Genomic DNA, 16879 nt, shown 5'->3' on the forward strand with positions numbered 1-16879 from the left:
TAAATTAGTCTTCCTCATATCACCCCACCACCAGCTAGGACAGGATCCAGAACTCCCCAAACTTCTAAGGCACTCCTGGGATACTGAGAAGATCTTTTGTGCAGTTTTTCAAAACAGAGGCGATTTGATGAGGCGCTGAATTTACCTCTTCACGTTCCATGCCATTGCAAGGAAGATGGCCTTGAATTTTCTCTTTAAAAATGCTAAATGGAACTAGTAAAAGAGCCTAGAAATTAAAAAAAATCATTTGTTTTCCTATTAGTCCGCCATGGCCTCTGAACACATATACAAGGGTAAAGAACTCACACAGTGTTACTGTGTTTTTGAGGTCATTTTCTTAGCAACGTGCCCACCGCTGCTGGTGATGCTCTCCACAGGTCACTCAGGAGCACTCACACTTGCAATGGAGGACACTGGCTGGGCATGTGTTTTAGATGATTGTTTTTTCATCTACTTATACTTCTGTTTAATTTTCCTAATCATCTAGGGAAAACTTCGAAACCTTTTTCAAAGCTCAAAACCAGGGCTGGGACTAGGGCAAGATAACTAGATTGCCATTTTAAGAAGGTATTCACTCTCAGATGCTGGCCCTGTATTTGAAGGCCTCCTTAAATTTTGCAGCCTAGGCTCGTCCCTCTCAGGGTCATGAAGATGCCTCTGTCACCAATCTGGAGGATACGGATAACACCTTGGTCAAGGAATGTGGATGCAAGGGAAATTAAAGCTTGTGAGGCAGGAGATCTAGGTTCCAGACCTCTCTTTACCACTTTTACCATATTCCAGAAGGGGATACAGAGGACGAGATGGTTGAATGGCATCACTGACTCAATGGACATGAGTTTGAGCAAGCTCTGAGAAATGGTGATGGACAGGGAAGCCTGGTGTGCTGCAGTCCATGGGGTCACAAAGAGTCGGACACGACTGAGCAACAACAACAATCAAATCTAAGATACCACTGATTGTACAAAACACCAACACTTTATGTACCATTAAGAGAAAAAAAAATGCTGCCCATTTAATTATGACATAATGGCATGCTGCTGCTGCTGCTGCTGCTGCTGCTAAGTCGCATCAGTCGTGTCCGACTCTGTGCAACCCCATAGATGACAGCCCACCAGGCTCCTCCATCCCTGGGATTCTCCAGGCAAGAATACTGGAGTGGGTTGCCATTTTCTTCTCCAGTACATGAAAGTGAAAAGTGAAAGTGAAGTCGCTCAGTCGTATCTGACTCTTCGAGACCCCATGGACCGTCGCCCACCAGGCTCCTCCGTCCATGGGATTCTCCAGGCAAGAGTACTGGAGTGGGTTGCCATTGCCTTCTCCCATAATGGCATAATAATAGTCTTATAAGATACAAGAATTGGTTCCAGTAGCCTCTCACAGCCTTGAATTTTTTCAACTATACTGAGGGATTCGGCAATTTCTCCTGCCTTTGGTTTAGTAACTTGACATAATAGGTAATCCTCTTACGTATATCTCAATAATAAAATATAAATCTAGCTCAGTGTACTTGTGGGTATCTTTTCCATATTAAAAGCATTTGGCTCCATATTAAAAGCATTTGCAAAAAAAGAAAACTGAAATCGCATCATTTCTCCAATGACAAATATTTTGCTTTATAAATATCAAATTTATCCACCCTGCTCTAGCCCCTCTACTCTCCGTATAACCTTGTAAACAATTATTTGTTTTAATGCCAAGTCACAGTGTAACCTTTTTGAAATCACCTGAATCAATAATTAAATTCAAGATATGTATCATCAACAATGCACCTATCTCCACTGAAAAGTTGAAAATATCAGAAAGTAATACTTAGTAAATGCATTCACAGGCAATGACAAGTATATCACAACCACTGCCTGGCCGTCAGCAGTTGATAAGGAGCTGTCCCACCAGCAGGAGTGGTGGGAGTGGTCACAGATCCAGATGGGTAATGAATTCACAACACCCTTGAATTCCTAGCTGTGCCCTTCCTTAGCTTCACAGTAGGAGACAGGACAGGAAATACAGTACGTACAGTATCTGTGGTCTCATAGGCAGGCCAGCAACTACTCCCAACGCAGATCTGGCCTTGACCTTCCTCTGCTTTGGGGGATGCACACAGTTGCTAGAGGTGACGTGTCTGGTTCAGCTCCAGAGAACCCGCTACCTTGGTTTCCTTTGGCCTCCGTATCACTCTAGTCCAGCAGGCCCAAGGCCACATGACCACTGCAAGCTATCCTAGTCCCAGAGTGGTCCCAGGAATCTAGAGTTTCACAATAATCGAGACAGATAATTCATTCCAGGTATAGAGCAATCCACACTTGTCTTAACTCCTTGTTTCCAAGGAAAAGTTGCGGTGAGAACGTAAGTCTGAGGTTATCTTCTCAGGCAGATCAATGAGAAAATGTTTCTAACTCTCAGGTACCATTGATTGCAAAACACACCCTGGTTCCAGGGGCACTAAAATGGGCAAGGATACATCTCAGAAAAACCGAAATGCTGCTCTCACATTTAACACTTTGACTGCCAAGCTGGGTGCCTCAACTGAAATGGGGCTATCATCTTAATGGGCGATTTGAGGGAATGGTCTCTGGTGTTGCTTTTCAGCTCTCAGATAGAATTGTGAGCTTGTGACTTTAATGTGTGTGAGCTGTTGAACATTTACAATGGTTATTCAACAACTATGAGACCACAGCATGCACGTGTGCTTCTGGAAACTCCAGGAGCAAAGCCTCTGGGCTGTCAGTACACTTGGGGTACAGGCTGGGGCAGACCACACTGAGCCCGTGGACTTCAGAAGTTGCAAAGTAATCAGAGTCCCATTTTTGAGCCCTCAAGGCAATGGCACCCCACTCCAGTACTCTTGCCTGGAAAATCCCATGGACGAAGGAGCCTGGTAGGCTGCAGTCCATGGGGTCGCTAAGAGTCAGACATGACTGAGAACTTCACTTTGACTTTTCACTTTCATGCATTGGAGAAGGAAATGGCAACCCACTCCAGTGTTCTTGCCTGGAGAATCCCAGGGACGGGGGAGCCTGGTGGGCTGCCGTATCTGGGGTCGCACAGAGTTGGACACGACTGAAGTGACTTAGCAGCAGTATAGGTCAAGTACTTTACATACATTATCTCATTTAATCAGCATAGTAACCCTGTAAGGTTAAGTATTACTCTTCCCATTTTACAGATGATAAAACTCTGCTGGTGAGTCATGATGCTGGATTAGAAACCCAGGCAGCCTGCTTCGGGATGCAAGCTCTTAATCAAACGCTTACCACCTCCCACCTATAGTCACCTTGTCTCACATGAGATTCAATGCCATTAATAAAAGATTACTTGAAAAAAAAAAGATTACTTGACACAAGTATGAATACTGGACCCCTTTAAAAAACACCCAGGGAATTAAAACACACACACACACACACATTTTTTTAAGGCAATGGGGGAGGATGTGATGGGAAAAGAGAGAGGATTCCATGATGTAGCTTCAGAAACATATTGTCCTCTCAAATAAAAACAGGTGACGATACCTCAGTACGTGCCATCTGACAGAGAATGTGTTATGGAATGAACTGTGTCCTGCCAAATTCCCAGGCCGAAGTCCTAGCCTCAAGTACCTCTGAATGTAATGGTATGTGGAGAGAGGTCATTTAAAAAGGTGACTAACATTAAATGAGGTCAGTAGGGTAGGTCTTAATCCAGCAGGACTGAGGCCTTTACAAAAAGAGAGCTGGACACAGATTTGCATGCAAGATAAGGCAAAGCCATATCTCACACTGAAGTCCTCAGAAACCTGGGGTACCAAAAATGGGTATTTCAGGAGTTCATGTGCTGCTAGGTAAATCCATATGAAACTTATGTTTTTGAAGTAAAAAAAAACAACAAAAAAGTCAAATATGGACAATTTTATTTGTTCATCCTCTAACTGTACACATTTGCAGAAGAGACCTTGAAACCAACACGTCCTACTAACCCTACTTTACAAATGATACACCTGAGACCCACTCAGATACACTGATTCATCAAAAGCCCGAAAATGTGTTAAAGGAAGAACTGGATGCCAGATCAGAAATTACATTTCTTTTTGTGAACACCAGTAGGCAGTATCTATTAAAAAATACATACTAAATAGTAACCATGCTCTTTCTATAACAATTTCACCCCTAGGAATTAATCTACCAGAAATATCTGAACAGGTGTGCAGAAATATATAAACATGAAGACCCACAGTGCTAGCCCCGTACGTGATGTGGAAATTTAGAAATAATCCAAGTGCTGACTCACAGGGAATTGGTTGAATGAATAATGATTCATCCATCTACATGCAAATCTATGTACTGTAGTTAAAAAGAAAGAGGTCAGCCTCTGCTCATATTAAAAGATGCCCAAATTATATTAAAAGCAAGAAAAGATACCTAGAAAAATAAAAACACAACTCATAAAATGTTTATTAATATCTGTGCACTGAGGGGTATAAAGTAGTCAACACTCAGTAGGTACTTTTTTCCCTCCCCACCTCCTCCATCTTACACATCCCTTGGATTATTGCAAATGAACCCAAGGAGCTCTACTGCCTACCAGCTGGGTGATCTCACGTAAGAAGCTTCAGTTCCCCCACCAGTAGGTTGAAAGAAATTATAGCACTTCCTTCAGAAGTTGTTGACAGGATTCCATGAGACTATGTACATAATGTGCTTAGAACAATACGTGGTGGATAGTAAGTGCTTAATAGATAGGCACCATTATGGTAATGAAGATGTTATTCATCTCTGGAACCTGAAGAAACAAGGTTTCCTTAATTTGTGTTGTATTTACTTTTTTTTAATCTCCTTTAAAAAATTATCTTGTAAGAAAACATAATAAATCATTCTGCTTATTTTCCTTACTGAAATTAAATAAAAAGGCAGTGCTTTTTAAACCAGTGCTTACCCCAATAAACTCTAGCAATATTAGGCATTCTGATATTTAATGAATCCTCTAAAGACAATTTCATTATTTCATTACTGAAGTGATAAACTACTTTTCTGAGAAGTTAATATTAACAGAGTCATTCCTAAGTAAATATATTGTTCATCAGGTATAACCCAAGGTGCCTCCATGAAATACACAGTAGAACCAGCCCTCTTCTATTGAAGGATCAGTTTGGGTCTCTTCTACTCACTTAGGTTAACAGGGTGGTTATGGCAAAGGTCTTTCAAATGCACAGACAGAACCTTTTATGCAACCATGCTGCTGCTGCTGCTAAGTCGCTTCAGTCGTGTCCGACTGTGTGCGACCCTATAAGAAGGCAGCCTACCAGGCCCCCCCTCCCCGCCACCCCCCACCCCCGGTCCCTGGGATTCTCCAGGCAAGAACACTGGAGTGGGTTGCCATTGCCTTCTCCTTATGCAACCATACTCTGACTTAAAACAGGACTTTCTATTTGAGGTCCTTCCCAGGGCATTCTAAGTATTAACTAAACCAGCCAGGCTTATTTCCACAGATCTTAAGCCTGAAAGATTTGTGCAGCTCTATAAACAGAATAGAATTAAAATAGAGTTCACCCACAGTTCTGATTCTGATCCAGTATTTCTTTGGTCCATGTATGCTCTGTGGAACCAAGTACAATCTAGACTCTAAAGAAGCAGTGAGCATGGGAAAGCTATCAAAGCATGGCAAATTACTGTTACAGAAACTCCCAGAATTAAAGGATCTTTTTGAGCCTTTTGTGGTAGCTGAGATCCAGACAGGTTATGTGTTTTGTCCCAAGTTTCGAAGCTGGTACAGGTGGGGCTGGAACTCAGGTAGCAGGCTTCCCAATAGCAATGCTCTTTCCCCTGCTGGAGAATTACCGTTCTTCTGTTTTGCTTCTTGGAAAACTGAGCCAAGTTAAAACAGCTCATTCAAGGTCAGAGGGGCAGTCAAGTAGAACTTGTGATGCTGACCAGCAGATTATACAATCCTAGAGGGCGGGTCCTCTGCCTCTCACCTACCCCTTCGGGCCCTGTGTAAATGTTTTGGTTGACACAACACACAAGAGTTTAGAGGAAGTGTCTCTTCTAGGTTTGCACTACGTGTTTAACTTCAGGTTCTGGCACAGGCGCGTCAGTTATTATCAGAGCAGGCACGCCCCCCAGTGCCCGGATCCAGCCGGCCGCCAAGGTTGGGGTCGGGCCGGATAGCCACCACTCAACCGGGTGGTCTTGCAGCCCTAGAAACTGGCCCAGAGCAACTCCTCAGCGATGTTTTTCTGGTTTTGCCAATCTGGAGACAGTAAACTCCTGTCAGATTGAGCCGGAAGCAGAATGGTTGGGCATGCTGAATACCTCTAGCCAAGCTGTTATAAAGGCTAATGCAAGCCTCGCCTCCCACAACACTCCAGGACCGTGTCCACTTGGTCCCGGTAACTACGTGCACTTTCAGGCGACATCCGACGCCCACCAGGACCGCCCCCACCCCAAGTTCCGGGAGGCAGCTTCTGCCTTGGTCCAACGCCTCCCTGCACCGTGGACCCTTCTCACCCGCACTTTCCTACAGCCCACAGTGTGAGCCCCTTCTCTGAAGCTACATTCCATCTCCCCCACCGCAGGCTGGTAGTATAAACCTCACAGCAGGTCAAGGTGCCCAGCGAGCGCGGACCTGTGAGCTGGGTGCGCGCGCGCGCGGCGTGGGTCCCCGAATCCCGGAGGGCACGCTCCACCCAAGCCGAGGGCTGGGGCGGCGGGGGCTAGCTTTTCGGGAGGGATGGCAGCTACGCAGCCGCTGGAAGCACTCAGAGGAAGGCAGGGACACCACGATCGCCCAGAGACCCAGAGACGGCGTGGGAAACTCGGGGCGCAACAGGAGTCAGTGCCACTGGCCCGACGGCGCTGCAGGTCGGCTCTTGCCCAGGGAAAGCGCCACACAGACGCAGACGCACTGCTGGTGGGTGATTGGTACCATTTGAAATTATAAATCGGACGGTTACAGCAGACAATCGAGGTGCGCCCCTCCTGGGAAGGAAGAAGGAAGTTGGGCACCAGTACATGGAAAGGCTGGAGAGGGGAGAAGCCCCTCCGGAGCTGCAGGGTGTCCGAAAGGGGTGCAGGGTCAGCTCTGGGCTCAGGGGTGGTGGAAGGGGGCGGCTCGCCGGACGTGCAGATCCAGCGCTCGGGGCTCACCTGGCCGGCGTTCGGAGGGTCCATGGCTGGCGGCTGCCGGGCGGCTGCCGGGCGCTCGACCGGTGCCGGTGGCCCGCACCGCAGCCCCGCACAGAGGGCACAGGGCGGCCGCACTCCGCACTCGGGCCTCCCGCCCCGCGCCAAGGGGCCGGTCCTTCCGAGGGACTCTGGCCGCGAGCCTGAGCCTCTTTGCCTTCACTCCCCAGGCGCGCCTGGAGCCGGCGAGTGCCTGGGTCCTAGCGCCCCTCCCGGGGTGTGAAGCCCGACTCAGAGCCTGCTCGGTGCCCCCCTAGCTATTCTCGCCACTCGAGGGGAGTTAGGGCTAAGGGCCAGCGCTGCCCAACCTGGCGCGTCTCAGGACTGGGAATCTGGACAGGGAGCTTCTTTCTCACCACGCCCACTCTTCCCGTTTTCATCTCCATGTGCAAGAAAACACGGAAGGATCAGATTTGCCTCCTTCCTCACTCAAATCCGCGTACACTATCATTTTAAAGAGATTCTGTCACAGACAGCAGTCAGGACAGATCATAGATAGTTCTTCCTCAAACTGAAAGGAAGACTTCTGTATTCAAATGAATTTGTAAAGGACACTCCACCATGTGTCTATTGCGGAGTTGGTGGGGTGTGATGCGTTGTTGTCCTTCAGCCTTAACTGTGGGGACAACTTAGAAATGTGGATCAAGACAAAGGTCCTGGTCCCCTTCCTGCCTCCTTCCAGTCTGTTTAGCGAGCTGGAATCAAAGGCCTGCGCAGATATGGTGAAGCTTTCAGAGCCCAGTTAAATGCTTCAGCTGTAAATAAGCCTGGCCTCCAGCTCCTGGTTCTTACCACACCTGCCCCATACCTGGCTCCTCTGGTGGAGGGATGTCTAACAAAGACCTAGGGAACATTTACAAAGGCCTCTCCTTTCTCAACTGCCCACAGGGCTGAGTCAGTCCAGTTAAAACCAAGATCAACAACAGTGATCTTTTCCTGCTGACTTTCTCATCCAGAGAGGCTGATGAAATTTCTAATGGCAGGAAAGGAAAACAAGTCATCTTTAGAAGTAAAACCTATTTCACAGGACATGGAGAGAGACAAAAAGAAGTATTATTATTTGGGCATTAGCCATTATCCATAAAGGCCAACCATAAGCCAAGAGAGCAGTATGAATATAGCCTTTCATGTCTTTTTTAAAAGAGCTCCAAATCTTTTCCCTCAAGAGCACTGCTATTTGTATGGACCGACTCTAAGATGATCTCGTTATCCCACTTCCTAATGTTCATGCCTTTGAGGACTCCCCACCCCTTGAATGTCAGAGAACTTGTGACTTGCTTCCTATCCATTAAGTATGGCAAAGGTGATGGGATGTCTTTTCAAAGACTATGGTACTGTCTTGATAGGAGATGCTCTCTTTTGCTGGTTTTGATAGAGCAATAGCCATGTTGAGGAGGCCCATGTGGCAAAGAACCGAGGGGACCTCTGGCCTAGAGCCAGTAAGAAACTGAGGCCCTTTGTCCAACAAACTGCAAAGAGCTAAGTCTTGCCAACAACCAGGAAAGCCCAAAAGTGAGCCCTCCCCTCACTGAGCCTTGAGATAAGACTGTATCTTCAGCTAACACAGAGGACCTATAAAACCATGCTTACCTTCTGACCTACAGAAACTTTGAGATAATATATGTGTATGTTTAAGCCACTAAATTTGTGGTGGTGTGTTATGTACAACAGCAAAACTAATACACTTCCTCCGTCCACAGATGGAAATGTGAGGCAAAGGAGATTAGGTAAAAGAGTTAAGGTCACTGAAATCAGCAGCATAATCTATCATCATTTCACTATCATAGCCTGAATAGACAAGGAAGGGTTTCCCAGGTGGCTCAAGTGGTAAAGAATCTGCCTGGCAATGCAGGAGACGCAGGCAGGAGATGTGGGTTTGATCTCCAGGTTGGGAATGGCAACCCATTCCAGACCTTGCCTGGAAAATCCCATGGAGAGAGGAGCTTGGCAGGCTACAGTCTGTGGGGTCGCAAAGGAGAGAGAGACAACTTAGCGACCGAGCACGCAGACAGGGAAAAGTGCAACAGCTAAGGCATCTGAAGGCGAAAGGGCAAGTTCAGGTTGAGACTTGGAGAGGGGTAAAGCACACAACTTTGAGAAAGTCTGAGGCAAAAATAACTCAGCAGGTAAAAGGACAGTCTGAAGAACTCAGGGTAGGTCAACCCAAGCAAAAAGAACCAATAAATATCTTCAGAAAGTAAAGTAAGAGGAAAACAGGAAAAACACTAACAACGAGAAGATGCGGAAAGGTAAAGGCATCAGATCCTCTGAATCTCTTTTCTGGTTGTCTATTAAAAAGAAAAAACAACCAAAGCCACATCATTCACTCCTGGAGGTGCAGGGGATTTTCCAGAAGAGCCGCTCGAGAAGTACTAGGAGGCCAGTAGCTCATGGTACGGCCCTGTGCCAACCAGCAGGTCATCTGTTGTTCCCAAGACACTGCATAAAAACAGATGGTGTCTCAAAACGATCAGCCAGCACTGAGGGTCCGCACATATTCGTGAGCTTTTCGGTATCTTTAGACACCTAGTGTTAAAAGTTTTCTATCCCATCCCAGCTACAATACAGCAAAATTGAGGCTAACACTTAACCCTGTTATATACCTTGAAGGGTATTATGGAGTGATGTGTGATTTTTAAAGAGAGAGGGAGAAAAAGGAAAGAAAGAAGGAAGGGAGGGAGGAGAGGGACAGGGAACTAAAGTGAAGGGAAGGAAAGGAAGAAGGGAAAGAAGGGAAGAGAACCCCAAAGCACAGAGTTCCCAGTCTAGCGGAGGAGCGGCTGAGAGGTCTATCACAGCATAAGAAGGCGCTGTTCTCACACTTCCCGTTGCCTGCTGGACATCTCCACGAGAGTCCCGCCCACATTCTACAAGAAAAATGTTTCTGAACCAGGAAGCATCCATCTCCCCACCGAATCTGAGTCCCGGTGGTTAATGCCAGTAACGCCTCTCCCAATTCAAACCGTAGCCATGCGGCTTCCCTCCCTCTCTGTTCCAACCAGCCACCTGTGAGGTCATGGCTTGTCCCTCCCCTGGCACCCCTACTGCCAGGAGTGATACACTGCCTGCCTCTCCTAAGCTAGGTGAGTAGTGAGAGCTAACGTGGGGTGATTTAACTCACAGCGGTCAGAGTCCAGCCTACCCACTACTCATGCCCATAATGTCTCCTCCACCCAGATTTTACACAGCTTGTCATTTCCTCTAAGTGGTTTTTTCTTTCTATTCTTTTCTCTAATTGGTCCAGCATTGCTCTATCCTAAAGTTGAAAACTGTAAATATTTCTACCTGTGGCAACTCTTTGTGCCTTTAAAGCCTTCATAAGACTGTGGATCTGACACTCCCTTCTACTCTGAATAGCAACTTAACACAATGCTTACTTAGGAAGAATATCCATTTATGGTGTAAAAGGAAATGGGCAGCAAATCCAATGGCACCCATTCCACAGCTTTGCCCATGGCTCGATGCGTCTAGCTGTTTCGAATATGGGAGAGAGCACAACAGCTTCCGGTTGGTTGTTGGCTGTTGGCTTTTGGTGGCCCTAGACTTGTGATGGAATCTGTTTCAGGTCTATAACCCAACAGGCAGAAAAATACACTGGGAGAGTAAAGAGCTGTTTTCCTATAGGGAATAAATGGAAGTCTGGCCACACATGAGTGGAAGAGCAGCAGTTATAGATTAATAACAAGACTTTGATTCCACTGATAAGGTTAAAACAAACGAGACGCACCTTTTCGGCTTCTCTGAACATATCACTGGCCATTCTCTGAAGACTGAAGATGTTGATGGTATTTATGCGATTGCTAAAGTATGAAAGACTAGTACTTTCGAGTGCTGCCTGCATTTGACAGTTTCTGGAGAAACTAAGCCCATGGTTTACCTTCTATGGCAATGTGTGCATTAAACTCCTGTTGTAATTCTTCCAGCCAGTTGGTATACCATTATCCCATTACCACCAACCCTATCCTGAACCAAAGGAATACACAAACAGTAAGATGACTGACCTTCTGACAACAGAAAAACAGACTCTGAGAGGTCACTGGGCATCACCTGCGGCCTCCCTTACTCTAAATATGTGAGTAGATTCAGTCTTCCCTAATCATATGGAAATCTCAGCCTGAATCTAGCAAAGCTCCCTGAAGAAAACACAACCCATCTCCTACATAATTGCAGACCAGACCTTCTGCAGCCTGGATCCCTGTTGTCAGAAGGGCTCAAGTCAGAGACAGAGAGGAATAGAAAGTTTTGAGCAAACCTGTATTGTCACATGGACAGGCATTAGCTCTATGGCCTAGAGTTATAGATTTGCAAAGTTTAAACATGAAACTAGAAAGTTGAGCATTATCAGCAAAATCATCATCATTATTTATCAGCAGGAGGCCATAAGCATAAAGTTGCATTTGAATCTGAAGAGAAGCCACTGTGCCAAGTGGCTGCCACATATTCCTTTAAGGATATTTGAGAACAAGCCCCTCCTCCAATTGTCACTGATTCTTACACCCAGCATTGATGCTTTCAAACTGTGGTGCTAGAGAAGACTCTTGAGAGTTCCCTGGACTGCAAGGAGATCAAACAAATCAATCCTAAAGGAAATCAAGCCTGGACATTTATTGGAAGGACTGATGCTGAATCTGAAACTCCAATACTTTGGCCACCTGATGCAAAGAGGCAACTCATTGGAAAAGATGCTGATGCTGGGAAAGATTGAGAGCAGGAGGAAAAGGGGGCAACAGAGGATGAAATGCTTAGATGGCGTCATTGACTCAATGGATATGAGTTTGAACAAACTCCAGGAGACAGTGAAGGACAAGGAAGGCTGGCGTGCTGCAGTCCATGGGGTTGCAAAGAGTCGGACACAACTGAGCGACTGAACAACAATGGATGTATAAAACAGATTGAAAACAAGGTGAATCCATACTGCTTATGTCCTGGTGGAGGAAGAGACAATTACCATGAAAAAATAAAAGAAAGAGATCATTTTAACATGAGCTGAAGATGATAAATTATTGCAATAGAAAGAGATGGATAAAGTGACTCTAGGAGGTCAGAGATGGCTTCCGAGGGAAGGGATGTTTGAACTGACACATAGATTACCTCAAGGAGCTGGAAAGCAAAGATCTGAGGGAAGAGGATCCCAGGGAAGAGAGGAGCAAATGTAGAATCCTGAAGGCCTCACAAGCTTGGTAAGTTCCAGGAAGACACAGGAGGCCGTTGTGGGTATGGCCAGGTGCAACAAGAAGCCTGGTGACGGTGTTAAGCGGAGAAGAAACGTGATACAATTTGCTTTTTTAAAAGGTCCTCTGGCCACTGTGTAGAGAATTCATTCTAGGCATTCACAGGGCAGCAGGAGGCTCCTGGAGCAATCCAGTTGAGAGGTGGTGATGATGGAGGAGGAAACAGCAGAGACAGTAGAGACAGTCAGGTCGGGGCTGTAGGGTCTTGAGGGTGAGGCCGACGGGACTCGAGACGGAGTGCCCGTGGGGACTGGAGCGAGGAGAAAGAAGAGACAGCGACACCCCCTAGGTTTGGGGCCTGAGCAGTCAGGTGGACAGTGGACCCATTTACTCAGATGGGGAAGAGAGAGGCAGGAGCAGGAAAAGAATGGGTGGAAGCCAAGAGCTCTGGTTTGACCCTGTCCGGCTCCAGTCTCCGCAAGAGATCCAAGTGAAGATGTGAAGCAAGCTGCTGGATCTCTGAGTCTGGACTCAGTGATCAGGGCTGGACGCACACGTTTGGGAGTCATCTGTGACAGCTGCTACTGTTAGCCCTGGGGCCAATCATCAGAAAGGGCGCAGAACCACAGGCCACGCCCACAGCTGCTACTGTTAGCCCTGGGGCCAATCATCAGAAAGAAGCAGAACCACAGGCCACGCCCACAGCTGCTACTGTTAGCCCTGGGGCCAATCATCAGAAAGAAGCAGAACCACAGGCCACGCCTGCCAACTCAGCGAGGTTCCACAGAGGGTGCCAGCGAAGGGGCCAGGCCGGCTGATAGGAGGAAAACCCAGCAAAGAGAAGGAAACTATTTTAACCAACTTGTCCACTGATATGAAGAGCTTTATGGAGCACTTCTGAAAGATTTTACACAAGGACTAGACGTCCAGATTGGTACATTATAAAGATAAATTTGGGGGCGGAGGCAAGCACAGGTTGCAGAAGGCTAACGGAGACAGAGAAACAACTAAGAATAATCCAGAAGAGTGGAGGAGAGCCTGAAGTAGAACACTGGCATCAGGAATGGCGAGGAGGGGGAGAATAAGAAAGAAACCCAAGGACACAATAGGACTTGGAAGCCAATGGGCTCTGAGCGGGCGGCTCTTGGATGCCGGTATGAACCACTAAGACAGGCACTGGTTGGGCAAAAGCAGGAACTCTGGTGAGCGGGTCTGAGTCGGGGGTCAGAGATGCCTGTGGAACACAGGAAAGACGTCTACCAGGTAAGAGGAAACAGGTCTGCAATGACAGGAAGTGTTTGGACTGGAGCTAAAAATTCAGGTATCCTCAACATAAAGATGAGTGAGGAGGCTCTGAGCAGGAGAGCTGCGGATCTAGCCTTGAAGGTTTTCAAGCGGTGAACAGAGAGAGGGCTGGACGCAGAGACTTAAGTGGATGGTCAGAAAGTAAGGTACCTGCCCTCCGGCCAGATGTGGGTCCCAGACCAGCATCTTCCAGGCTAAGGCTGACAAAAACCCGGAAGTTTGCAGGTGGAGAGAGTTACTCCCTAACAGAACTAGCGTTCTTCTAGAAAGTGAAATACAGTTCTACACACACAACAAAGCTTTCTGGGGTTGGATGTTTTATCTGCCTTTAAAAAATTAAGTAGAGGAGGTAGGAGTAAATTTAAAAAACAAACAAACAAAAAACACTTCTATTTTCCAAATTTATCTAAGAATTAAAATGCAATTTAATCAAATTCTCACAACTATAGCAGGCTTTAAAAATGAGGGCAATATAGATAAAGTAAGAAGCATCTGCCCCTTAGATTTTGACCACTCTATTTCTTGTTTCCCCCTCTGCTTCTCCTCCCCAACTTATATTTTTCCTTCCATCACTAGTCATCATATTCAAGTGAAAGGCAAGAATGTACTGATTAACAAAACCTCTTGGAATGAAGTGCACTTGTAACAAAATCACCCATGTTTTAAAACCAGTCAACCACCTTCACAAAACAGGGAGATTTGTATTAACACACATTGGGCAGGTCCATAAGAACATTTCCGAGACCTTGGACCCTATGTTCAGCTGCTAGAGGCTAAGAAAAAAAAGAAAAAAACCAAACAAATGAACATGGATAAACAAACGAACCTCCTGACATACGTTCCATTTGTTTGCAAAGAGTTAAAGGTAGAATACTGATCCTCCAAAAAAATCCTGCAGTCAATAAGGTTTGTCTAGACAGCCCTCAGCCTCCCTTCCTGTACCTGTTCTCTCCTCTCTCCAATCCAGATACCTACTTTGCGCCCTCCTGACCTCGGGAAGGAAGAAGGAATGAACTCTCCACTTGAGTTCACTGATTGGCGGATGGCACTTTGGTGTGAATGCATCTGAGACCAAGTGTTACCTTAGCCAGTAATGTCAGTTTCAAGACTTTTGCTTACTTATCTACTTACTGGAACTTACTTTCTAATTTCCTTATTGGGTGGTTGGGGGAGAAGGCATGGGTAGATGCCAGCAATAAAGTAAACAGGGGGGACAATCTTTTAGGACTCAACCTGCCTCCTGGGAGACCTCCAGCCCATGTAGGCTGCCACCCGTGGCTTCCCCAGTGGCCCGAAATCTCTGTAGCTGTCATGAACACTGCTGTTTCCTGCGTCACGTCTGCAGCTTCTACCAGACTAAGTTCCTTGAGAGCTAAGACTGGATCTGTCTTAATTTTGTATTCCCAGACAAAAAAATGAGCACTGGATTCATGTTCACTGAATGAATAAACGAAAGAATGAACAGAGGTTGGGATACAGGAGTTATAATGTTGTCCTTTTAAGCTGCCGGAGAAGATTGAAAGACTATCCTTTTTCTTTCAAACACCATCAAATGGCCTTTGTTCCCTGGGAGGTGCTTTGACCTAAAAAGTACTAGAAGCAGGAAGACAAACACCGTCATCACCTGCTTCTTCTGGGTCTGAAAATGTTAGGTCCTGACCCTAACTCTGGATTCTCCTAAGACCCCAGACCCACATTTATGTTGCTGGGTGTTCTTGACGTTTCATCCATCACGTTATTCAGATAAATGGTTATTGGGGTCTACGAAGCTCCAGGCACAATGCTAGGTATGGAGGACTCAACGATCAAGAAACCCAGCCCAGACTCTGCGTCCATCAACTTCACAATCTGGCTGAGTGACTATTTAGGGACCTGTCCCAGCCAAAGCCTCCTTCACCAACCACCGTTCACCTAACCATCCGATCTATCTTCTGTGTTTCTTAATTTTATACATTCCTGAGAACAACAGGGCTACATTTGTTAAATAAAGACTACACTAGTTTGGGTTGTTCTGCCACCATATTATCAAAGCTAAAAATATTAAAAAGCTAAAAAGGTTTGTGTTGGATAGCCTTTGTTTGCCCCTCCAGATGGACTCTCCGTCTCTCCTCCCCAACCCTGTGCCAGGGGAGGCTGACCTGTAGGGAATACATCACGGGCCCCTTGGTCTCTGGCTGTCAGCTGGGTTCAGCAATGGAGGCACCAGCATAGGATGGGAGCAGGGCAGGAGTCATGTGTCTCCATGGTAGCACAAAGCTCTCTCAGTCCCAGCATCTGCTGCATCTCCGAGCCTGTTCCCATCTTCCCAGTGGCATGCTACCATCGGCCCCTGGTGGTAACGGCTTCTCAGATCTTGTTAGCCCGTGGAAACTGTGTCATTGCTTATTGGGTCCCCTTAAGTCTGCCGACCACCCACACCTGTTTAGGACAAGTCTTCATCTGTTTCCTGAAGGAACTCCAATACAAAGCCCATTTCTTTCAGCCTCCTGGAGTGAAGTCACAGATTCCTAAAGAAAAGGGTCTACTCTCCATCTGGGACCTTCACAGCTATTCGCAGCCACCCTGTGATTTTTACTACCATCAGCCTACACAGGCTGATTTTTTAAAACATATCCTATGGGTTAGACAAAGGTGACGCAGTGGTAAAGAATTTGCCCACTGATGCAAGGGACGCAGGTTCAATCCCTAGGTCAGGAAGATCTCCTGGAGTAGGAAATGGCAACCCACTTCAGTATTTCTTGCCTGGAAAATTCCATGGAGAAAGGAGTCTGGCGGGCTACAGTTCATGGGGTCACAAAGAGTCAGACAGACTGAGCATGTATGTACACATGCCAAGACAAAGGTCAGGCCTGAGATGCCAACTAAAAATGGGCACAAGGAATCATGTGACGAATGCTTGGCATTTCAAATTCCAAGAAGTCACTGCTGATGGAATCAAGTTCAAACTTTGGATGTGAGGCTGATATCTACCAATTCTATCTCTTTCCCCAGGTCACACCCCAAACAGGACAATTGACCGCCCCCTCCTTTCGTTCACAAACCTGTCTCTGCCTGGAATGCCTTCCCCACCACCCCCGCCTTAATTCTGTATGTCTAATCCCTTCCCACCCCACAATGTCTAGTGCATATGGCTTCTCCATAAATGGTCAAGAAAATAACTTTTTCCCTCCAGATATGTGGAGTATTTTGTTTGTGCTCATTCATACCACTTACCACTCATGTGTGTTAGAATTATTTGTGTCCAGGCGT

At 46.5% G+C, this 16879-nt stretch overlaps 1 protein-coding gene across 1 annotated transcript in view; it reads right to left on the reverse strand.

Moving 5' to 3' along the window:
• PDE8B (phosphodiesterase 8B) overlaps positions 1–7405 on the reverse strand; it is a 258802-nt gene extending 251397 nt beyond the window's left edge. Inside the window, exon 1 of the mRNA XM_025296373.3 lies at positions 7119–7405. Within this exon, the coding sequence (XP_025152158.2) occupies positions 7119–7142 (24 nt within the window). The 5' untranslated portion in view covers positions 7143–7405. The remainder of the gene's footprint in view (positions 1–7118) is intronic.
• Between the last annotated feature and the right edge of the window lie 9474 nt (positions 7406–16879).

This window comes from Bubalus bubalis, chromosome 11, assembly GCF_019923935.1.
Source record: "Bubalus bubalis isolate 160015118507 breed Murrah chromosome 11, NDDB_SH_1, whole genome shotgun sequence".
Classification (NCBI taxonomy): Eukaryota; Metazoa; Chordata; class Mammalia; order Artiodactyla; family Bovidae; genus Bubalus; species Bubalus bubalis.